Raw genomic sequence first — 26,044 nt, 5'->3', positions numbered from 1 at the left:
ATCAAAATGTTTTAATAAAATATAGTACTTTGCAAAAGTCTTAGTATTTTCACCCCAAAAAGTGGTTTTAAGTCAGTTATTTGCATGTTTTGCTGTAGTGTGTCAGTAGAAAATATCAGTTTACATTTCCAAACATTATTTTTGCCATTCATTTTTTATAATCCAGTGAGATATTTGAATGTTTAAGGAGTCTGACAACAGCCGGAATGGTCTGATCTCTCCATCATCGAGTCTGTCAATGGTTACATGAAGCAACAGAAAAAACGAAAGACTAAATCCAGAAGAATTGCGGCAAAATCTCCAAGACGCTTGAAGAAACCTATCAGCAAAGCTACAGTACTGTGAAACGTTTAAGGCACTTGTGTTAAAATGCTGTTAAGTCAGGGTGCTTTCAAAAATAATGCCATTAATAATTTCATTTATCAATTAACTTCTATTAACTAAATCAAATCAGTATTTGGTGTGAGCACCCTTTGTGTTTGAAACAGCTTTTGTCCAGGTACACTTGCACAGAGGTTTTCAGATAGCTTTGCAGGAAGTTTTCTTCAAGCATCTCGGAGACGTTCCCGCAGTTCTTCTGGATTTAGTCTGTCTCAGTTTGTTCTGTTTCTTCATGTAAACACTCACAGTCTCGATGATGGTGAGATCAGATCATACCGGCTGTTGTCAGACTCCTTGTGCATACAAACTTTTCACTGCATTATTACAATTAAAGGCAAAATTAATGTTTGAAAATGTAAACTGTTATTTCCTACTGAAATACTACAGCAAAAGACATAAATAACTGACTTAATACCATTTCTTTAGGGTGAAAATACTAGCGTGCCTAAGCTTACTTTTGCACAATACTGTATATAGGTAAATATTGCTGTTTATTTATATGCAATGTTATATTGGTGCATACTGCATATGAATGAATGTTTTTTATACTGTATTTTACTTGCATTAAACATTCTAATAAGGCATTTTAGAGCAAATGCATAAATATATAGTTATAGTATATCAATATATCACTGTTAAAATGTTTTAACGTATTTAAAGGTGCAGTGTGTAATATTTAGGAGGACCTGTTGACATAAATGCAATATCATATACATAAGTATGTTTTCAGTGGTGTATAAAGACATTACGTAATGAACCGTTATGTTTTTATTACCTTAGATGAGCCATTTATCTACACACTCCGCGGGTCCGCTTACATCGACATGTTTCTACAGTGGCCCGGAGCGGACACACGCGTTTCGTCACTATGTTGTTCTTCGTGCACAGAAGCTGCTAAAGTCAGCGAATAAAACACTGACACAATGATGAACAAGTAACAATAATATTCTAAATAACATCGTTTTACTGAATAATCAAGTAAACCTAATTTCTTAATTTATCTTTGTAAAGAAACCTCATTGCTTAACTGGCTACTCTCTGCTGTCTCAGACGACGACATCACTTCCTGTCGGCCATTGTAACTTCTGTTGGGTGCAATTCACAACCTCACCACTAGATGCGGCTAAAAATTACACACTGCACCTTTAAATTAGATCCAAAATCAAATAACCGGAAACTGAGTTTGTTTTAATATTCCTCAGAGTGATTGAGTATGTTAGTTCACTGGAGCACACCCACTTCAGTGACGGCGGCTCGCAGCCTCCGATGGCCATCACACAGGCAGCGCAGGCCGTGGCCGTGGACCTGGAGCTGGAGCTGAGTGGAGAGGCCAGTCCAGAGCTGGAGCTGGGTCTCAGCCATCCCGTTATCCAGCCGCTCTCCATCCAGGAGCTCCTGAGGGAAAGCAGTCGCGGGAAAGCAGCGGACCTGCGGGGGGCCAGTCTGCTCACGGGCACCAGTGTGGCCAAAGCCGTCTGCACTCTCTCCACACAAGCTGACCGGTACCAAACTAACATAATCATTCCTCCCCACCTTCATTTTTCCATTGGATTTTAGGTTAAGCGGAATGTTTTATCAACAACATGGGGTAATGTTAATTATACTGTGTGTAATCAGAATTAAAGGGATAGTTCACCCAAAAATGAATGTCCTGGCCTTCCAAGCTTTATAATGGGAGTGAATGGAATCATTTGGCCGGGACATTTTAATATGGATATTTTTCTTACACAAACGCATCGCTTCACTTCAGAAGGCCTTTATTAACCCTCTGGGGTCCAAGGTGTTTTTGGGGTCCTTGAGATGTTTTGACATACTCTGACATTTGTGCTTTTTTCAGTTGCTTATAAACATATTACTGGCAAAGGTGTAATTACACTCTATTTAGCACACACAGGGCTACCATAATGTGTTATCGACATGTATGTACATTTTTGTATTTTTGAGAGAATATTGTTTATGCGTGATTGAAAAAACTAAAACTTAAAGTTTCTGAAATAAGGCCACAAAACACATACTAAATATGTGTCCACAAGACTTTTGACTAATGGATGTTGTCGCCTAGAGTTTTTTCTTCAAAATGATCTGAAAATCATCCTGCCTTATCATTCACATAAAACAATAGATTGGTTTAAATTTAAAAATGACACTTTTTGTTTGGAAAGGCAATATGCGCAGGGGTGTGACCTGCTGTGATTCACACCTGAGAAGACAATGGGCCCGCATAATGAGCGCATAATGGGGCTGCATACTAATGACCCTTTCATTCAGGTGTGTCACTGAGCCACAAGAATGCAATGACAATATATATATATATATATATATATATATATATATATATGCCTATATAATACAAAATTGGTTCACAGTTCCAATTATTTATTTATTTTTCAAATTGTGCTTGCAAATTGTATAATATCAAATGTAAAAATTTCTAGTAATTGTGCAGTTAATTATCATACTGTTTTTACAGAAAGATTGGGAATGTATCCCAAATGTGTCACTAATAAAACACAATACAAATAATTTAAAGAGGAGGCTTATATTGAGCTTCTAAGATTTACCTAAGATTTATTTATATGTAGCCTACATATATTTTTGCTATTTTAATAAAAAGGTTACAATTACAACAACAATTAAAATTTTAACTATATTTCAAATGTAATCTTTCTTTGTATTATATACTAAAGTATACATTTTATCATATTTCACAGTTGCGGATTAATTAGTTTGAATATAGCTTACAATCGAACAAACACTATAATAACATCTTAGCAAACAAGCTTATTTGATGTGGCAGTATTTTACAGTAAAAACGACATCTTGTCTTTCATATGTAACATAACGTTTTTATGATTAGGACATATAAATGTTAATTTGCAGTTTAATACGTTGCTTATACAAAAATATTTTATTTCAATATATTTCAGTCGATTTTTACTCATCTCAGTATTGGAATATAGTTAGGTAAAAGCTGTTCATTCATTCACACACAAAAACGCGATTCAAACAGTCTTTTTGTTTACAGACACTATTCCATATCGCGATTAGCACAAAGCACTTGAAAATAAAGAATGTACCTATTTCCTCGGCTGGATCCGTTGCTCCTCCAAATTAAACTACCTGTAGCCTACTTCTGAGGTAATTTTTTCCAGGATTATTATTAAGATAGTACTATTATTCCTCACAGCGTCGTAAATCTGAGTCTCTTTCGGTGGGTTATCCAGCTGATGTGGGCGTGGATCGCCTCAGAGCATTTGTGTTTGAATAGAGCGCGCGCTCCGTGGGCGTGGTCAAATTAACTTTTTAATGAGCTGAGACGAGAACGACTATCATCTCTCTCTTTTCGTACAGATTACATAAAATGAGAAAAATTTTTTTTTATATAAATTACTTCATTTAAAAGAAGATAATTCAGGCTTCATGCCTGTGTGCCTGTATACCTGTTTGACTGAGTATTTGCAGAGTTACAGATGATTTTTCGGACGCGTTTCAGAATGGACTTCACTGACAGAGAGAACGCAGAACGCGCATCATGTTTATTTTTCTTTATTAGGCGAAAAGCACAACACTTTGTTTTTATTATGAGGTTCCACAAAAAAAATACAAACCTAACAGGATCGAATGATGTACAACACTTATATGTAAGATCAAAATTAACAGAGTAATTTGAGCCTCTTTTGCACTGATAAGGAAAAAAGTGAGCTGGTATCGCCAGCGAGACCGCCGACCCCAGAGAGTTAACCCCCCGGAGCTGTGTGGAGCACTTTAATCATGGATAGATGCACTTTTATGATGGATGGATGCACTTTTATGATGGATGGATGCACTTTTTATGATGGATGGATGCACTTTTTATGATGGATGGATGCACTTTTATGATGGATAGATGCACTTTTATGATGGATGGATGCACTTTTTATGATGGATGGATGCACTTTTATGAAAGACGGATGCACTTTTATGATGGACAGATGCATTTTTATGGTGGACAGATGCACTTTTATGATGGATGGATGCACTTTTATGATGGACAGATGCACTTTTATGATGGATGGATGCACTTTTATGATGGATAGATGCTCTTTTATGAAAGACGGATGCACTTTTATGATGGACAGATGCATTTTTATGGTGGACAGATGCACTTTTATGATGGATGGATGCACTTTTATGATGGATAGATGCTCTTTTATGAAAGACGGATGCACTTTTATGATGGACAGATGCATTTTTATGATGGACAGATGCACTTTTATGATGGATGGATGCACTTTTATGATGGACAGATGCATTTTTATGGTGGACAGATGCACTTTTATGATGGATAGATGCACTTTTATGATGGACAGATGCACTTTTATGATGGATGGATGCACTTTTATGATGGATGGATGCACTTTTATGATGGATGGATGCACTTTTATGGTGGATAGATGCACTTTTATGATGGACGGATGCACTTTTATGATGGACAGATGCACTTTTATGATGGACAGATGCATTTTTATGGTGGACTGATGCACTTTTATGATGGATGGATGCACTTTTATGATGGACAGATGCACTTTTATGATGGATGGATGCACTTTTATGGTGGATAGATGCACTTTTATGATGGACGGATGCACTTTTATGATGGACAGATGCACTTTTATGATGGATAGATGCACTTTTATGGACTTTAAAACAGAAATGGCTGTTCACTGCCATTATAAAGCTTGGAAGAGCCAGGACATTTTTTAATATAACTCTGATTGTATTCGTCTGAAAGAAGAATGTCATATACACCTAGGACGGCTTCAGGGTGAGTAAATCATGGGCTAATTTTCATTTTTGGGTGAACTATCCCTTTAAGTCCACCCAAAAATAATAAGTAATGACGATTCCACTTGAATAACTCAAACGAAGCGCAATATGTGGCTCTGCTCATTGTTTTCTAGTTAACGGTATATCAAACAAATCTAATATCTTTCAAACATTTGTTTCCTAGCTGGAGTTGTGTTGAAAATGGCCACTAGGGGGACCAGTAAGTTCATAATTTGGTAGACAGTTTGATGGCCATAGAGCGCTCTGTGTTAGGACAAGTAAATATATAGCATCTGTTTTAAAGTGCCCCAGTCATGCTATTTTAAAAGGTCCTAATTTTGTTTTTAAGGTCTCCTAAAATAGGTTTAAATGCATCCAAGGTAAAGAACACTTTAAATTCTCATAATATACTTTGCAGCTTCTCACAGTGTCTGAAAAGGTTCGATCAAGGATTCGGTTTCTTTAAACCCCACTTTCTGAGTGCCGACTCTGCTCTGATTGGTCAGATGGTCCAGTCTGTTGTGATTGGTCTACCGCTTACAGCGCGTTTTAGAAACCAAATGTGTATTACCATATCTGAATTTTAGCTCCGGATTTTCATCAACATTTGTACACACAATGCAAAACGAACCAAACTCTTCCAGTCTCGGCGACAACTACAGTGTTTGAGGGACAAAGTAGACATCGTTTGAGAGCAGCCAATGAAGACCATAGGCTGGAATTATGCAAATTTGTTACATTGTTACGTAGGTATGAAACAGGAAGTGAGACTGGAATTCATTTCAGGCAGTTCAGGGAGACAAAAACTCAATTTATCTACTTTAATCTTTAAAACTTGCAGACCTTTCCCTTTCCCTCGGAATCGAAAAAATGGCATTGCTGTAGAGCTACAGAAAAATTAAGAAAAATGATCATTTGCAGCTGGTCTCTAATGGAATAATTTGCACAAATCCTTTAAAAGAAGGATTAAGAAAAATACTGTAGGATGTCATACATGGGAAAACCCATTGAATCGCAATGTCCATTTGTTTACCTCTTTCCAGTGATCAGTTAAGCTCTGTTAAATAAGTGATGGGACTCTGCTAGACAATAAGACGGCCACTGACAGATATTTCGGGCTAGTAGATCCACTTCAGAAACCAAGCAAGTTTTAGTTTCACATCAGATTCTCCTAGGCTGTACATTTATTTTTTCTACAAGTCGGAAACTCGCAATTACAATAATATGATCTATGCAGCATGATATAGTGAATTTGACCATGGCTGTAACAATGTATTGAGCGATCAGCATCAAGGAGTAAAACTCTTGTTGTATTTGTACTCATCAGTATTCCTCTCACATGTCTGTTTAACGTGTAACTGTTGTGAATGTCCTGCAGGCTGTTCGAGGATGCCGTCAGTAAACTCAACCTCGTGGGTCTCGTGGGTTTCCTGCATCAGCTCAGAAAAGCTTCACAGTCTCAACTGTTCGATTCGGTCACGGAAACCGGAGACTATTCCTTAGCCATGCCAGGTACACACAGAGTACTGAGTACACTCTCCACCAACAGAACACCATCATTTAGGCTAAATTTGCAATGCAGTTACATGCTACTCTTTATTTTTTGTTTTTTTATGTTTATTGCTATAAATAATGAAGTCAGAAATAATCAAGGTTTTCAGTACCGTATTCAGACAAGTTCCAGATTTTAGTATCAGAGTTGAACCAAGTTCTAGTCTCATACAACTAATATAAAATTATCCGAGAACTATTCAGCTCACTTAAAGCTGCAGTGCGTAACTTTTTTGGGTTAAAAATTATCCAAAATAAATTTTTGAGCAAGTACATAACCAGCCAGTGTTCAAAACTCTCTGCTTGCCGTAGCTCGATTCAAAGCGGTAAGCTTGTAATACTGTTTTTAACTCCAGTGGTACTGGTGGATTTCCACGGGAAATTCGAGCATGTCTTTGCGTCATTACGTCACATCTGTACACACACATCTGCACACACACATCTGTACACACACATCTGTACACACACATCTGCACACACACATCTGCACACACACATCTGCACACACACATCTGCACACATCTGCACACACACATATGCACACACACATCTGTACACACACATCTGTACACACACATCTGTACACACACATCTGTACACACACATCTGTACACATACATCTGTACACACACATCTGTACACACACATTAGTACACACACAAAACGAAAAAGCATAACGTCAATGCAGTAAGACGGTGATATTAAAACTCAGTAGCCGATACACCTTATTGAACATGCAATGCGCTATTGCACGTGAAGCGTTTTATAATGGTTTTCTATGGGTGTTGTTCATAATCTGATTGCCTTTATAAAGTATGCTTTATTAATAAGGTAGGCCTATATTGTGTACTAAATTTGGCGCTTCAATATCACTCAGATTAAGCGTCTTAAATGTGGAAGAACGCTTGATTACGCGGCCGTTGTCTTAGCAGCTATACTGCCATCTAGTGGTAGCTAGTGTTGTCAAAATATTTGGCACTTCGGTACCAAGTCGGTACTAAAAAATTTTAAACGTCACGGTACCAAGTACCGGTGGTACCGAGTACCCTGTCAAACCTGGTTCTGGATGCGCATGCACGATAAGGGCGTGAAGTTGCGTCCTCTTCATGAAAGCGCTGAGACATGGCGACCGGCGGCGCTGCTGATGTGGTGGCTGTGTATATTAAACTGCAAAAAGACTATTTAAATATTAACCCTGCATGTTCTGCTTGTCTCTGTGTGAATGAACGGCGCAGACGCGCGGTTTCATTTAACGTTACCTCACACACACACACACACACACACACACACACTGAAGCACGACTGACGCTCGCGCTGTTTTCAGTCTCTGCTGCCTCGCGATATGATGACATGATTCATGCTTAAAGGGCATATTACAGGTTAGAGGACCCAACGAGTCAATGTATAGAAAAATAATGTAGGAACTAGATTTTCTTTAAAATATACTTATAAATACGCTACAGAAGCTTCTGGAGTCGTTTTTGTGAGAACATTTTACTTCCGCGTCTGAAAATGGGCGTGGCGGGCGTGACATAATGGGCGGGAGAGCGGTCGATTCAAACAACAGGAAAACAATGGATCGCAATGACATTTCGGACGCTGAGGAAGTACTTACTCGTATGACAGACCACAGCCATACAATTATGAGCCTGCTATGCTGCCAAGAGAGCAGGGACAGGCCAGGACTAATGTCAGACAGAACGGTCAGAGACACCATGAGTTGTGGTGTGAGGAGAACCAGTGGAGAACAGGACAGGTGTCTTGGTGAGAGAAGTGCTTATAGATACACGTTCGCTAACGATACACTGTGCTCACAATATTGTACAGATTATTACCATCGTATATCAGGCCAGCAGACATTAGTATTTTTAGGGTAGATTTATACTATTAAATGTATAAAAACTATAGTTGAGTATATTTCTATTGTACTAAAAACATACCCAAGTACATTTTTAATACATATTTTTCACCTGGGTTATAACATAAACAGAAAATTAAAGATTTGAATATTTAAACAACCTGAGTAATTTTGTTTTTCAATTACAAGTTGCCTTTGTTTTTGCAACCTCCACACAGAATAATTAACCATGACGATGATAAATTAAAATACAAAAACTACCGAAAAACACACTGACTCACGGCCGCTCTCACTGAACACCAGCCTGCTCTGCACTGAGCCGAGGCTGAGGCTCCCTAGCGTGACGTAAAATGACGCGAGTTTGAAAAAAAAAGCCGTTTTTACGAGCAGTCCTAGAAACGCTCACTTTATCTACTAAATTAGTGCCCTTATGTCGTTTTAAAACATTTTAAATCCTGCATTAACTTTTAATATGGTATTTTCATACAAGGTTATATATTAATTTAGATTTTTTTTTTACCTGCAATATGCTCTTTAATTCATCTCCGAGAGTCACTTCATGAGCATTTTACCGTTTCATTTGAGAAAAACTCGTCATCATACACGCACAGAAACTCAAAGGTCTTCACGGCAACCCGTCAAAATAAAAGTTCGGTTTAACTTAAAGAAATTGACAGAAATAATTATATTAGGCTACTGTACAATAGATTTAACTATGTCTCCATTAATTAAAAATACTACTACTACTACTAATAATAATGTGTGCATAGAAGGTTGATTATTTTTCACTTGATTTTTTTTATAAGCAATATTTCTCAATATCATCAATAATTTCGTTTAATCAGCATGTAGCCTTCAATGCTTTCATACATTTACCGTCATAAATAATAAAGTCATTGAATTGAATTGAATATTTTTTTCAAATAGTTAAATTGGAAAAATAGTTCAAACTGATTTTGCTGTGGTACCGAAATTGGTACCGAGAACCGTAACATTTTAATGGTATCGGTACCGACTACTGGAATTTTGGTACCGTGACATCCCTAGTGGTAGCAGGTTTTCTCAGACAGTGTGTGTGGATCTTGCAAGGCGAAACCCGCCAAATGAAAGTCTCAAAATCCAAATGAATCAAATAGGATCGACTCAGAAACGAGTCAATGAATGCACACGTGTCACCTGATCCACAAATGCACATCTTACTTGTTGCATGCACAAATTCTGGCCTACATTAATACAAAATCGAGGTTTCTCTGTCTCTATTTGTACAAAATGCTGCACTTTCATGTGATTCTGGATTTTGCACACACAAGTTGTATTGTATTAGTTTAAATGTAGCGACGCACATTTGTGAATTTGTCAAATAAATGTGTAGTTGTGCACACATTAATAATTAGCACCAGGCCTATTCAATTGTAGTTGTTTGTGTGTGGGTTGTGAAATGCTTAAAAACAGCGAAAAGAAAGTCTCAAAATCCAAATGAATCAAATGAGATCGACTCAGAAAATAATTCAATGAATGCACACACGTCACCTGTGCACAAATTATGATACACTAATACAAAAGAAAACATTTGTATTCACAAAAATTTCTCTATTTGTACAAATTGCTACACATTCATTCAATTTTGAATTTTGCACACGCAAGTTGAAAGGCATGGATAAAACATTTCTGCAACGTATCAAGTTTATTGATAATTGTGCTTGCACGTGTTAATCATTTTGATACTATATTCATCCCATACTGTACACACACATTAGTACACACACATCTGTACACACACATTAGTACACACACATCTGTACACACACATCTGTACACACACATCTGTACACACACATCTGTACACACACATCTGTACACACACATCTGTACACACACATCTGTACACATAAAGCAGAGTCTCGGCTAGTAGGCTGTGAGTGTGAGGATGCTGGAGGTGGAGATTTATAGCCTTTTCTCACAGCACTTGATATAATTAAACTTATTAATTTGAGGGCGGATCCAGAAATGTTCAAACGACAATCACCAGTGACAACAGATTCACCCGCTGTAAAATGCAAAAGACTCAGTGTTATGTACGGAGTGGCGACAGAAGAAAAGAGACTGTAACGGCCCATGCGATAACAAGGATGCATATAGGAAGGACATTACATGTAGTCATGCAATGCTGATGTTGAACATTAACAATTTGAGAACAAAGTATAATTTGCACGGTTTTACGTGATATGATAAGCGATTGTTAGATTAAATGAGCGCGATTTACTGCAATGTCAGAACCAGAACCAGAAGTGGATGTTTGTTACTTGTTTAGAGGACATTTTCCGTGATTCTTATGTTGGTCATACTTCCAAAAAGAATAATCTGTGATTCTGAATGCCAGTATCCACACCGGCGGCGACTGACAGACACACACTCTCCTAAAAACATTGTGTTCATCCGCGCTGTGCCGTGCCGAGGCACAACCCACGTAAAGTTGATAATTCCACGGATGACTGCAATTGCAGATTTCGAACAGAGATGGCGACAAAGAGGAAAAACTACGGACTGCAGCTTTAATATTTAGTTCGACCTCCTGGAGTCAATGAACCACATTTTCTGAAGGTTATGCACCTTATTTAAATTTTTTAGGAGTTTTAAAACCCATTTTTTCCTTCACCTCATTGTGTTTTCATTAAAGGGGAGGCGAAGTCGACCCAGGACAAGCGCAGCGCCCTGCACCTGTTCCGGCTGGGAGAGGCCATGCTTCGCATCGTGAAGAGCAAGAGTCGACCTCTGCTGCACATGATGAGGGCCTGGAGTGTGGTGGCGCCGCACCTGGTGGAGGTATAAACACAAACAACCCTCGTGTGGATTAGACATCCTAAGGGCCCCATTTTAAGGATCTAAGCGCATGATCTAAAGCGCACTTAGGGCGAGTCCGAATCCACTTTTGCTAGTTTAAGGACGGGAAAAACATTCGGCGCGCCAGGCACATGGTCTAAGGGCGCTTCCAGGGTGCTTTCACACTAGCACTTTTGGTGCGCACCCGTGTCCGAATGATGTCAGAGTTCGGTTCGTTTGGATGATGTGAACGCTGTCTTCCGAACTCGGGTGCGCACCCGCGAACCGTACTCGAGTCCGCTTAACAAGGGTGGTCTGGGGTACGGTTCATGTGACCTCCGGTACGGTTCACTGCTGATATGAACGCAATCGCGGAAGTGAACCGCTATTGATGACGTATAATGTATAATGTGGTCGACAGGACAGTCGTCAGTGCGTGTGTGTGTGTGTGTGTGTGTGTGTGTGTGTGTGTGTATACACTTACCTTGACGAAAAGCGGGATTGACGCACTGCAAGCAGAGAGATTATTTATATTCTTGCCTCCGCAAAATTTGTCTTCGGCGGACAGCCCGCTGTCTTCGGAACGATTTTAGTACTTTGCGGCAGACAGACGCAAGTGTGTTTCTGTATCTTTTCTTTGAAAACAAGACCAAAGGTATAAAAAAAAGAAGAACAAATGTGAAGCGAGCAATTTTATCCATTTTGATGCCTTTTTATTCAAAGCGCCGCTGGTTACCAAGCAACACATCAACATCTTGATTTCGCAAGTGTACCGCGGTTCGGATACAAATAGTACAATGTGAACACAGTCCATCGGGGGAGGGGGGAGCAATCGAACTCGGGTTCGGAACAGGCAATCGAAGCAAGTGTGAAAGCGCCCTTAAAGGTCCCCTGACATGGGGTTATTTTATTATTTTAGAATGTTTCCTGGGTTGCCCTTATAATGTTAGTATGTTTTTTAGATCAAAAATAGTCATAATTTCAAGGGCAACCCAGGAAACATAGCTCTAGGGTTTAACAGTATGGCATGTGAATGGATTGGATCATACTTGACTGAGAGGTATCAAAGAGTTGATATTAACAGCACTCTGTCTGAGGCTAGAGAAATAACATGTGGGGTGCCACAGGGTAGTGTCCTGGGTCCATTGTTGTTTCTTTTGTATATAAATGATATGAAATCTGTCTGTAATTGTAATCTCTTTCTCTATGCGGATGATTCAGCCTTGGTGTTCTCTCATAAGGATATAAAAGTTATTGAGAACCATTTAAGTGATGAGTTAAATAATATAAGTGAATGGCTGATTGAGAATAAACTGTCTTTGCATTTAGGGAAAACTGAATCTATCTTATTTGGTTCAAAAATAAGGTTGAGTAGGACTCCTGAGCTTAGCATTTCTGTGGGTGGTACCCAGATTGAAGTTAAAAATTGTGTTAAATATTTAGGCTGTGACTTAGATAGTTCCTTGAGTGGCGAAAGTATGGGTCAAAGAGTTATTATAAAAGTAAACCAAAGAATTAAATTTCTGACTCGTAAGGCTCATTTTTTAAATAAAGAAACTTTACTAATGTTAGCAAATGCTCTAATTCAGCCACTCTTCGATTATGCCTGTACTACATGGTACAGTAGTACCCCCAAGAGGATAAAAGTACAACTCAAAACAGCACAAAATAAATTAGTTAGGTTGATTTTAAACATTAATAATAGGAAACATGTTGGTTCTTTTGAACTTAAGAATTTAAAGTGGTTGTCAGTCGAAAATAGGGTGAGACAGCTGAAACTGAGATTAACAAGAAAGATTTTGCATAGGAATGAGCCAAGGTATTTTAAAGATTATTTTAAGTTTATTAGGAACTCTCATAGCTACTCAACTAGAAGCAGTGCCACAGACATAGTACCTTGTAGATTTAAGAGTTGTTCTGGGCAAAACACCTTTTTGTACATGGCAGCAATTGAATGGAACAAACTCCCAGTTGAGATTAAGTTAAGCCAGTCAGATCGCTGCTTTAAGCAAGCATTTGGTGAATGGTTGCTAAAAGCTACTCAGATTTAGTTTTTATGTAGTCTTAAGGAATATTTATTACTGATGTGTATGTATTTGTGTGTTTGAGTGTACAAGGTGCTCTATTGTCATCTGTGGCTTGCTTGCCATCTTTATCGGACTACAACGAGGACCACAATGGAAATAAGTTTTGTAACTTTCTTGTGCTATCCTTGACAGCTCTGATAAATGTGTAGTGTCATTGTAATGGCATCTTGTTATGCATTTATTGTTATTTTTTTACTGTGGAATAAATCAAATCAAAAAAAATAATTTCGAAATAAAAGGCATTTTTCCTAGCCTGATTTTAGCCTCTGATTTGAACGCTCTGTTTGAAGGGGCGTGTCCCTGTGGGATTCAGTGTAACCGCCCACTGCTGTGATTGGCTGACATGCTTGCATATGAAATAGCTATGTACTACATGTGAAACTCTCTCGAATACTATTACAGCTATTATACGTTTTTACTATAACAGCTATCGAGATTAACGAATCGTGAGATGTTTTTAAAGTATTTAGATCTATTCCCATCACATAAAATGTTGCCGTGATGAGCATTGAGCAGAAGACAGTGTGTTGATCGCGAGAATGAAGATCTTATCATTGCAACGCAGTTTCTACACTCTCTCTAATGCTTTCACCAATGCAAACACGATGCCAAACTTTGGTGTGTTGTGTCGGTGCATTTCCAGAGTAAATGAAATTAATCCATTGATCCTTCTGGGGATTGGATGAAGGAAGTAAAAAATACTTCGGTGATCATTTGTGCATCCAATTATTGAGCAACTGTTGTGCTTCGCTCGTTCACACCCCATGATATTTCTCTAGGAAAAACTAAAATCGCGCGCGTGCGTACTTGCTAGCTCGTTTTCTCATGGGCGGGCAAAGCAGAGAAAGGGGAGGTAAACTTTCCCCCGTATGACGTCATATGGGGGAGATTCAAGATCAGCCCGTCTGAGATCTCATTTTCTCACAGGCAGAGAAAGATAGTCAAAGCTCGGTTTACACCGACTGAAATTTCTAGACACGAGGGGACCAAATACAGGCTAGGGGAACTAATACTAATGTTAAAAAACCTCAGAAAGTGAACATTTCATGTCAGGGGACCTTTAATGAGTAATGGGTGTGTTTTCAGACCAGCAGCCCATGGGCCACAGATGGGCGCAAATGCATTTGCTATTTAAACAACGTGGCGCAGGACGTGTAAATGAAAAGTGCCGTCGGCTGAAACTAGCACAAGGACACTTGCGTCGCACCCAAGCGGCAACCTCCCCGTCTCTCTCTTGAAACCAACACGGAACACACACACAACATGTTTACAGACTGGTGGCAAATAGTGGTTTTGGTCTATATAGCTAATTTTGCCCTTCGTGACGACTGTGAGGGGGGTGAATTTTTTTACAACTCACCTGTTTAAATTATATTAAGCCTTAAAGTTCTGCATAATTTAGGGCGTGGCCACTTGATTGACAGGTGGATTGCCGCTGCTGTCACTGCTAGTCGTTTGTCTGCTGTCTGTTAGCGTCACCCTCAGCTGTGTTTGTGCTTTTTTCGGGATTATTTCATAAATTTAATACACGTATTATACCTTCGCCCATGCATGCCTTTGGATTCCGTCGTTGTCGGGTATGGAGAGAACAACCAGCGCTGTATTTCCAGTTGTTTCCCTCGCATGCACTAATGGATGTCTGACAATTTCATTGCTTTTTGGAGTTTAGATTTAAAAACGTCTGTAGATATAGAGACCACACTCGTTATGCGGTATACTATTGCTCTCACGGAACAGATATGCTTATTTAACTTTTTAGTGTAAAATAAAAAGTACCGTCAGATGAAATCCTGCAGGTGTCAGTGCTTTCTCTCCGTCCATGCAATAGATGCACACTAAATGAGTGCGGATTTCTAGTGCATTTACTTGAACTTCCGAGGTAATATCTTTGGTTTAACCCAGGGGTAGGCAAGTTCGGTCCTAGAGAGCCGCTGTCCTGCAGAGTTTAGCTCCAACACTGAAAAAAACCTCTCCTACCTATAGCCTTAGTAATCCTGAAGACATTGATGAGCTTATTCAGGTGTGTTTGATTAGGGTTGGAACTAAATTTTGCAGGACAGCGGCTCTCTAGGACCGAACTTGCCTACCCCAGGTTTAACCCATCTGAGGCGGCCAAAATCAGATTTTAAAATGGACTGAATAAAGCTCTTTACGAACTTGACGTGCGATGCCATGCGACATGTATGCACATGAATCACTGTCACACGCACAAGCTCAGAGTAATATTGTAAGTTACTGTCTGCATGATAATACATTTTTAACTAGCAGAATAATAATGCATCACGATACACATAGTTGACTGCTTGTATGTTGTGAGAAATGTGTGTGATCTGTGTTATGTACTGTTGTATACATGCTGCTCTTAACTAATTGCATGTCCCTTGTCTGGTTAATAAAGTTGATAAAAAAGGGCAAAAACATTAACTTAAACTATTGGCTTTACTTCTTCAAACAGCTGTCACTTTAGCGCGAGGCCAGTAGCATATAGCATTAGCACCTCAGCTCCACCCACGTCCCGCCTCTTTGCCCATTTTATTTTATCCGGGAGTGACGAGGGGTGACGCGCTGCCAAGATGGCGACGGTTGGCGACGCCCACTTTAGGCTTCAAAAACGCTCTTCAGAAACCTACGGGTGACGTCACGGATACTACGTCCATTTTTTTTTACAGTCTATGGTCGCGCCCCGCGCTGCATTGCACCGGGTGTATGATAGGGCCCTTAGTGTTGCGATGAAATGGAAGTAGCATCTCATCTTTTCTTCTGTATTGTGACGTACATCCGAGTGTACCGGATTATCGGAAAAGAAAAAATGTAAGGCGGGGACTTGGTTCTGTGCATCGGTTGTTGATTGGATGTTGAGAAGTGGGCGTGGCACTCAAAAGTGGATGCGAGTTTTAAAGTCGGCATGAAACGGAAGTTGCAAGTCTTTTCCTCTTTATCATGCTGTATGTTTGAGTGAAATGACTTCTGGAACAAGATTTTGTCCATGGGGAATTGATTGGACGGTTGTGGTTTGCTATTGGTGGATCTCATGTGAGTGACAGGTTGTGAAGAGAAGAGATGTCGCTGCAAGAGGGAGGGGACGTTATTCTAATTCAAGGTTGTGTGGCAAATAAAAAAAATAAAATAATGATGTGCATGGATGAATCATTTATTATAAACACTTCAGTATTCCATTAAAGAAACACAGAGAAGTCCAGTTATGACATTTTTGACTAAACATCATAAGCTCGAAAAAGAAAAAAAATAATTATTGTGCACGGATGAAATGTTCTCAATAAGATCTTTAACATTTCGAAAATAGATAGGGTGAATTTTCATTTTTTAAAGGGGGTGTTCACACATAGAGTGATATCCAGCTTCATTCTTAATCAGTGTTTCTGTATTTCTGCTGGCATGAGATGAAGAGAGCAGTTGGATTCGGGAAGGAAAAATTCCATTCATTTTCTCAAAAGGGAAATTGATTTGAGCAATAACGTGTAAATCTTTCATAACAGAACAACATATGTATATTCAGAGGCATTGTGTGGACACATGATGATTATTGTAGTTCCAGACTAAATGTGAGCCTGCACTTACAGTACTCATCACTTGCACAAAAACAGATTTAGTATTCCTCAAAAATGAATAAAAACAGAGAAATGCAAACTCAGGATATTATGCAAAACTGCAATAATTTAATATGCTAAAGTACATAATAGAAATGTACTTTATGTATTTAATCTCACTTTATGGAACAATGTCTTTGCTGCTGACCTTTGATGATCCAATTCAGGTGTACGAATAAGCAAAAATGCCTTTAGTTAAACATCACATTTGTATTGCTTATGTAAGAGTGTTAAAATTTCTTCTCCTGCATCCTATTTTTCTGTGATCTAGAATGGCAGGACAGTTGAAAGGTTAGTTTGAGCTGCGCCCTCTACTGTACAGATGTGAATTTTTGTATTCACTTATACATTTGACTTTTGGTGTGAAAGGGCCTTTACATTTAGCCTGGTCCCACCAGACTCTCGTACATTTCATCTGTACAGAGAGTCTGGCCTCGCTCCATTGACAAGCGTTAACTTCCTTGTAGGCGGGTACTCTGGTGAAGTTTAAAACTATTGGATCTACCCAGAGTCACTCTGGATCTGCCATAACCAATCGCTGACGTTTGTTCGTGACGTATGACGACTCAAACTAGCGCACGACATTAACGTCATCGTTCTCAGCCACTCCCTCTGTTCGCTGATTGGCCCGGTAAAAAATTAGCCGGAGAAAACCCGCGAATATACCGCAAACCCAGACGACGTACGGAAGGAAAATGAAAATTGAGTGGAAGTGCGTATGAGGGCGGAGCCAAGCTATTTTACATTAGCCAAAAATAGAACTTTTTTTAAAATTATTTTTTTATTAAGTGTCACGCCCCCTTTTTTGAATAAACATGAAAATGCACAATCCGAACTTAAATGGTTGTAATTCAAGAATGCTTTGGAATATAGATGTAAGATTGGTCTTGTTTTAAAGAAGACATTTGGCATATTTTTTTAGAAGTTAAATAAATTAAGAAAGTGAAACAGAAAAAAAGTTATAGTAGTTTGAGTTTATGAAAATGTAAAATGTAAACATTTAATTATTCATATTTTATATAAAATTATATTTTTTCAAAACCTGGTGGACTCTAAAACTGCAAGAAAATCAAAGCCAAAACTCTGAACAAGTTGTGTTTCAAATTTTAGGTTGATATCTCAAAAAGTGAGCTTTCAGTGAGAGTGTGTGAGGGTGCAGTACCGAACGCTTCCACTAGGGCACAACCAGACTCAATTTCCACATGTGTTTTGAGTAATCTGAACCATTATTTCCACAATTTTCATACAATTTATGAAGTAGGCATCCTATTCAGAAGTAGTAAGGGAAGTTTGGCATATTTTGATATGAATTCAACCTCAATAATCACATAAAAGGAACACGCATGTGCGGTAAAGCTCGCTGCCAAATCTCAAATGGTGAATCTATCATTTTTTTCTTTGATAGGTGAGAAAAAAATAACACAAATCCCCTTTGTTTGACTTTTCCCCCACAGGCCGCCTGTCATAAAGAGCGCCACGTATCCCAGAAGGCCGTGTCCTTCATCCATGATGTTCTGATGGAGGTTTTGATCAGCTGGGCAGAACTGCCACACTTTCATTTTAATGAAGCTCTCTTCAGACCTTTTGAGCACATCATGCAGCTGGAGCTCTGCGACGAAGACGTCCAAGATCAGGTCTGATAAATCACATGACCACGCTGAAGGATGGCTTAAACAAACATCAAGCGTAGCGTCAGTTCTGGGCAGGTCACGTTAGTCAAGCTCACGTCAGTGACTCTCAGCTGATCCTCTACTATAGGAATACCACTCTATCACTGTATTCATATATAACTCCTTCAGTATTATCAGCTGATCCTCTACTATAGGAATACGACTCTATCACTGTATTCATATATCACTCCTTCAGTATTATCAGCTGATCCTCTACTATAGGAATACGACTCTATCACTGTATTCATATATCACTCCTTCAGTATTATCAGCTGATCCTCTACTATAGGAATACGACTCTATCACTGTATTCATATATAACTCCTTCAGTATTATCAGCTGATCCTCTACTATAGGAATACGACTCTATCACTGTATTCATATATCACTCCTTCAGTATTATCAGCTGATCCTCTACTATAGGAATACGACTCTATCACTGTATTCATATATAACTCCTTCAGTATTATCAGCTGATCCTCTACTATAGGAATACGTCTCTATCACTGTATTCATATATCACTCCTTCAGTATTATCAGCTGATCCTCTACTATAGGAATACGACTCTATCACTGTATTCATATATAACTCCTTCAGTATTATCAGCTGATCCTCTACTATAGGAATACGACTCTATCACTGTATTCATATATAACTCCTTCAGTATTATCAGCTGATCCTCTACTATAGCAATACGACTCTATCACTGTATTCATATATCACTCCTTCAGTATTATCAGCTGATCCTCTACTATAGCAATACGACTCTATCACTGTATTCATATATAACTCCTTCAGTATTATCAGCTGATCCTCTACTATAGCAATACGACTCTATCACTGTATTCATATATCACTCCTTCAGTATTATCAGCTGATCCTCTACTATAGGAATACGACTCTATCACTGTATTCAATTATAACTCCTTCAGTATTATCAGCTGATCCTCTACTATAGCAATACGACTCTATCACTGTATTCATATATCACTCCTTCAGTATTATCAGCTGATCCTCTACTATAGGAATACGACTCTATCACTGTATTCATATATCACTCCTTCAGTATTATCAGCTGATCCTCTACTATAGGAATACGACTCTATCACTGTATTCATATATCACTCCTTCAGTATTATCAGCTGATCCTCTACTATAGCAATACGACTCTATCACTGTATTCATATATCACTCCTTCAGTATTATCAGCTGATCCTCTACTATAGCAATACGACTCTATCACTGTATTCATATATCACTCCTTCAGTATTATCAGCTGATCCTCTACTATAGGAATACGACTCTATCACTGTATTCATATATAACTCCTTCAGTATTATCAGCTGATCCTCTACTATAGGAATACGACTCTATCACTGTATTCATATATAACTCCTTCAGTATTATCAGCTGATCCTCTACTATAGGAATACGACTCTATCACTGTATTCATATATCACTCCTTCAGTATTATCAGCTGATCCTCTACTATAGGAATACGACTCTATCACTGTATTCATATATCACTCCTTCAGTATTATCAGCTGATCCTCTACTATAGGAATACGACTCTATCACTGTATTCATATATCACTCCTTCAGTATTATCAGCAGATCCTCTACTATAGGAATACGACTCTATCACTGTATTCATATATCACTCCTTCAGTATTATCAGCTGATCCTCTACTATAGGAATACGACTCTATCACTGTATTCATATATCACTCCTTCAGTATTATCAGCTGATCCTCTACTATAGGAATACGACTCTATCACTGTATTCATATATAACTCCTTCAGTATTATCAGCAGATCCTCTACTATAGGAATACGACTCTATCACTGTATTCATATATCACTCCTTCAGTATTATCAGCTGATCCTCTACTATAGGAATACGACTCTATCACTGTATTCATATATAACTCCTTCAGTATTATCAGCAGATCCTCTACTATAGGAATACGACTCTATCACTGTATTCATATATAACTCCTTCAGTATTATCAGCTGATCCTCTACTATAGCAATACGACTCTATCACTGTATTCATATATCACTCCTTCAGTATTATCAGCTGATCCTCTACTATAGCAATACGACTCTATCACTGTATTCATATATAACTCCTTCAGTATTATCAGCTGATCCTCTACTATAGCAATACGACTCTATCACTGTATTCATATATCACTCCTTCAGTATTATCAGCTGATCCTCTACTATAGCAATACGACTCTATCACTGTATTCATATATAACTCCTTCAGTATTATCAGCTGATCCTCTACTATAGCAATACGACTCTATCACTGTATTCATATATAACTCCTTCAGTATTATCAGCTGATCCTCTACTATAGGAATACGACTCTATCACTGTATTCATATATCACTCCTTCAGTATTATCAGCTGATCCTCTACTATAGGAATACGACTCTATCACTGTATTCATATATCACTCCTTCAGTATTATCAGCTGATCCTCTACTATAGGAATACGACTCTATCACTGTATTCATATATCACTCCTTCAGTATTATCAGCTGATCCTCTACTATAGGAATACGACTCTATCACTGTATTCATATATCACTCCTTCAGTATTATCAGCTGATCCTCTACTATAGGAATACGACTCTATCACTGTATTCATATATAACTCCTTCAGTATTATCAGCTGATCCTCTACTATAGGAATACGACTCTATTACTGTATTCATATATAACTCCTTCAGTATTATCAGCAGCGATCGCGTTTCTCAGGAGCGATAACCCTCCTCCCTCCCCAGCTCCTCCTGTCTCAGTCAGGATTCGGCCTTCTGATTCCCCTCGAATTATGTTGTACATTAAAATATTGACATTAATGATATCTGCAATACATTCATGTTGGTTCTGTTCTGTTTACCCTAAGCGGGGTTATTGCTCTTATTCATGCTAGACTGCCCAGAACAGAACCACACCGCCAATCCTAACCGTATGCTAACTGTCAATCATATTTGACGCTAGTGGTCCTGACTGAACTGTCTAAGCGTGTAGATAACCCTTTAGTGTGTTAATGTCAGCATCTGTCTATGGCACTCAGGTGATAACATCCATTGGAGAGCTGGTGGAGATGTGTTCAGCTCAGATCCAGTCTGGCTGGAGGCCGCTGTTCAGCGCGCTCAGAACCGTGCATGGGAACAAAACTGATATGAAGGACTACCTGATAGGAGAATATTCCATGGGTCTGTGAAGTTTACTTTATTGTTAGTTATTTGTGATTTATTTTTCTCTGATTATGTTTTTTTTTTTATATCCTGCATTAATGGGAAACATGCATTATAGGGGTTTTACCTCACTGTGTTCTTGTATGGCGCAAACCCCCTTAACTGTTGCAATTTTTATATACTGTATATATATATTTATCTTTTTATATATATATACACTACCGTTCAAAAGTTTGGGGTCGGTACGATTTTAAATACTTTTAAAAGAATTCTCTTCTGCTAACCATGGCTGCGCTTATTTGATTAAAAATACAACAAAAATCAGTTATAGTATTAAATATTATTCCAGTGTAAATCAGCTGTTTTCTGTGTGAATATATAGTGAAGTGTAATTTATTCCTGTGATCAAAGCTGAATTTTCAGCATCACCAGTGTCAGTGTCTTCAGTGTCAAATGATCCTTCACAAATCAGTATAATATGAGGATTTGATGCTCAAGAAACATTTATGATTATTATCAATGTTGAAACAGTTGTTGGTCTGTCAGTTGTACAGTTTTTTATTTATTTTTATTTTAGGATTCTTTGATGAATAGGAAGTTCAAAAGAACAGCATTTGTTTGAAATAGAATCTTTTGTAACATTATAAATGTCTTTACTGTCCTTGATAAATAAAAGTATTGATTTCTTTCCTCCAAAAAATAAAATTCTCACTGACCCCAAACTTTTGAACGGTAGTGTGTATATATATATATATATACACTCACCTAAAGGATTATTAGGAACACCTGTTCAATTTCTCATTAATGCAATTATCTAGTCAACCAATCACATGGCAGTTGCTTCAATGCATTTAGGGGTGTGGTCCTGGTCAAGACAATCTCCTGAACTCCAAACTGAATGTCAGAATGGGAAAGAAAGGTGATTTAAGCAATTTTGAGCGTGGCATGGTTGTTGGTGCCAGACGGGCCGCTCTGAGTATTTCACAATCTGCTCAGTTACTGGGATTTTCACGCACAACCATTTCTAGGGTTTACAAAGAATGGTGTGAAAAGGGAAAAACATCCAGTATGCGGCAGTCCTGTGGGCGAAAATGCCTTGTTGATGCTAGAGGTCAGAGGAGAATGGGCCGACTGATTCAAGCTGATAGAAGAGCAACTTTGACTGAAATAACCACTCGTTACAACCGAGGTATGCAGCAAAGCATTTGTGAAGCCACAACACGCACAACCTTGAGGCGGATGGGCTACAACAGCAGAAGACCCCACCGGGTACCACTCATCTCCACTACAAATAGGAAAAAGAGGCTACAATTTGCAAGAGCTCACCAAAATTGGACAGTTGAAGACTGGAAAAATGTTGCCTGGTCTGATGAGTCTCGATTTCTGTTGAGACATTCAGATGGTAGAGTCAGAATTTGGCGTAAACAGAATGAGAACATGGATCCGTCATGCCTTGTTACCACTGTGCAGGCTGGTGGTGGTGGTGTAATGGTGTGGGGGATGTTTTCCTGGCACACTTTAGGCCCCTTAGTGCGAATTGGGCATCGTTTAAATGCCACGGCCTACCTGAGCATTGTTTCTGACCATGTCCATCCCTTTATGGCCACCATGTACCCATCCTCTGATGGCTACTTCCAGCAGGATAATGCACCATGTCACAAAGCTTGAATCATTTCAAATTGGTTTCTTGAACATGACAATGAGTTCACTGTACTAAAATGGCCCCCACAGTCACCAGATCTCAACCCAATAGAGCATCTTTGGGATGTGGTGGAACGGGAGCTTCGTGCCCTGGATGTGCATCCCACAAATCTCCATCCACTGCAAGATGCTATCCTATCAATATGGGCCAACATTTCTAAAGAATGCTTTCAGCACCTTGTTGAATCAATGCCACGTAGAATTAAGGCAGTTCTGAAGGCGAAAGGGGGTCAAACACAGTTTTAGTATGGTGTTCCTAATAATCCTTTAGGTGAGTGTATATACATATATATACACATTTTTATATCAATAAGCGTCAATAACAGAATTATGATAAGAGTCGTCATGCATATTTCTACAGTACAGCACATTTAGACGAAAACAACAAACATGCATTTATAAAGATAGCTCGATAGTTACATTTATTTATAATATTACTTGAATATACAATCATTTCAAGTTATATTGTTCATTAGCATAACTATGGCCTTTTGATTGCACAGCAAATGTGCGCGGTTAATAAAGACTTCACGGTTACAGGTGTGTATTTTGCAAACGCTTCATAAAACGCAGCTTATGCAATAATAGTTTAGGGCGGAGCTATGTGTTTGTCCAACCAATAGAGGACGGGGAACGTGTTTGAAGCTTGTTTGAAAATTTACATTTTTGTACAACTTTATTTGGTGCCAACAGTGTGGGAGAAATATGTACAGTAACTTTACTATGTAATTTGGTTTTTCATGAAAAAAATAATCCATCTTCTAAACCAATTATTTTCCCAAATACACTGATAAACCTATAACAATGATTCATATTTTAGAGCACACATTCACCATGCTTGTTACATCAGTGTGTGTGCGTGTGTGTGTGTGTGTGTGGAGTGAGAGTAGTGGGCAGCTGACATTTAAACCAATGAATCGATCTGAAATGCATTTCTGCTTCATTCGGTCTATACGCAGGGAAGTCACAGGCGCCAGTGTTTGACGTCTTCGAAGCCTTCATTAACACGGACAACATCCAGGTGTTCGCCAACGCGGCCACTGACTACATCATGTGCCTTATGAAGTTTGTGAAAGGTTTAGGTGAGCTCTTTTAAACAGTGTGTTTTGCTCCCATTGATTACCAGATAATTGTTCACTTTAAATTAGAAATGCACTTTATATTAGATATTGTTCGACTTCGACTGATATGGATTATTTTACATTTACGATAACAATATGCAGAACCTATTGTTTTAATTATTGTTTTAGTCCTTATTTTTGATAGACATATTTGATACTATGACAAAACCATCAAACTTCAAATCTTGTGCATTTCTCATGATGGTTAATATACATTTTTACAAATGTACACATAGTGTTGAACACATAGTGGTGTAATGACATTGGGTGCTACTCTTAAAGATATTATATATTAAAAACCAATAACTGATTAAGTAGAAAAAGAAAAGAGAATATGGGAAAAAAACATTCAAACTGATTATGAGTCTCTATATTATGGAAGCTTGTTTCCGCCACAGAATAAAAAATAAAAAGGTAATTGTGACTTTTTATCTCAGAATTGTGTGTTATAGATCGCAATTGCGTGTTATAAAGACAGAATTGCGAGATATAAACTCGCAATTGCGAGAAAAAAAGTCAGAATTGCGAGTTCTTATTTTTTTAACACGCGATTGCTACTTTATAACACGTAATTCTGACTTTATTTCTCAGAATTGCGAGATATATACAGGTGAAACTCGAAAAATTAGAATATGGTGCAAAAGTTAATTTATTTCAGTAATTCAACTTAAAAGGTGAAACTAATACATTATATAGACTCATTACATGCAAAGTGAGTTCCCTTTCAAGGGAACTTCGAGCTGCGTTTGAGACGCGGTGGGAACGCTCTGCGTGATTGCGTCATGAAGCACGTGTAAAATCAGTCCAATGGAAGCCCGATACGTCATGGGTGACGTCATAGACCAGGAAACTATAAATCACCCTTGAAAACAGACCGCGACAGCTTCTGTAGTCTTCAGCAAGCGCTCTCTGTGATTCTGTCCTTGTCTATTTATTGTTGTTTGTCAAGCCCAATATATATATCACTATCTATCATTATGGCGAGCAAAGCAATATTATAGACGTTGTGTTGTTCCCTGCCCTCGTTACATCACGGGTGGGGACACACATCAGCTTTTTGTTGCTGTTTGGGAGTGGAGCATGCAACAGTCATTTCTCGAGGGATCTGACTGTGCATTGCGAGAAGCTGTCCGTGAGGACGCTCCGCTCTCGCCGGGCGTTCTTCGAGGAGGACGGTTCGGTTCGCGTTCCCCGAGCGGGTCTCTCTGTTGCCGAGGCTCGGAGATGG

General features: G+C 38.6%; 1 protein-coding gene across 1 annotated transcript in view; it reads left to right on the top strand.

Annotated features, from left to right (window-relative positions):
- Window positions 1–26,044, top strand: part of arfgef3 (ARFGEF family member 3) — a 120,257-nt gene that overhangs the window by 47,660 nt on the left and 46,553 nt on the right. Inside the window, exons 19-24 of the mRNA XM_056261900.1 lie at window positions 1,584–1,883; window positions 6,566–6,699; window positions 11,274–11,419; window positions 18,566–18,745; window positions 21,871–22,012; window positions 24,655–24,777. Coding sequence (XP_056117875.1) covers window positions 1,584–1,883; window positions 6,566–6,699; window positions 11,274–11,419; window positions 18,566–18,745; window positions 21,871–22,012; window positions 24,655–24,777 — 1,025 coding nt within the window. The remainder of the gene's footprint in view (window positions 1–1,583; window positions 1,884–6,565; window positions 6,700–11,273; window positions 11,420–18,565; window positions 18,746–21,870; window positions 22,013–24,654; window positions 24,778–26,044) is intronic.

The sequence above is a fragment of the Rhinichthys klamathensis genome, unplaced genomic scaffold, assembly GCF_029890125.1.
Source record: "Rhinichthys klamathensis goyatoka isolate OS25496 unplaced genomic scaffold, OSU_Roscu_1.1 h1tg000188l_1, whole genome shotgun sequence".
Classification (NCBI taxonomy): domain Eukaryota; kingdom Metazoa; phylum Chordata; class Actinopteri; order Cypriniformes; family Leuciscidae; genus Rhinichthys; species Rhinichthys klamathensis.
Note: the sequence above shows the minus strand (reverse complement) of the source record. Positions and strands in the feature narration are given on the sequence as shown.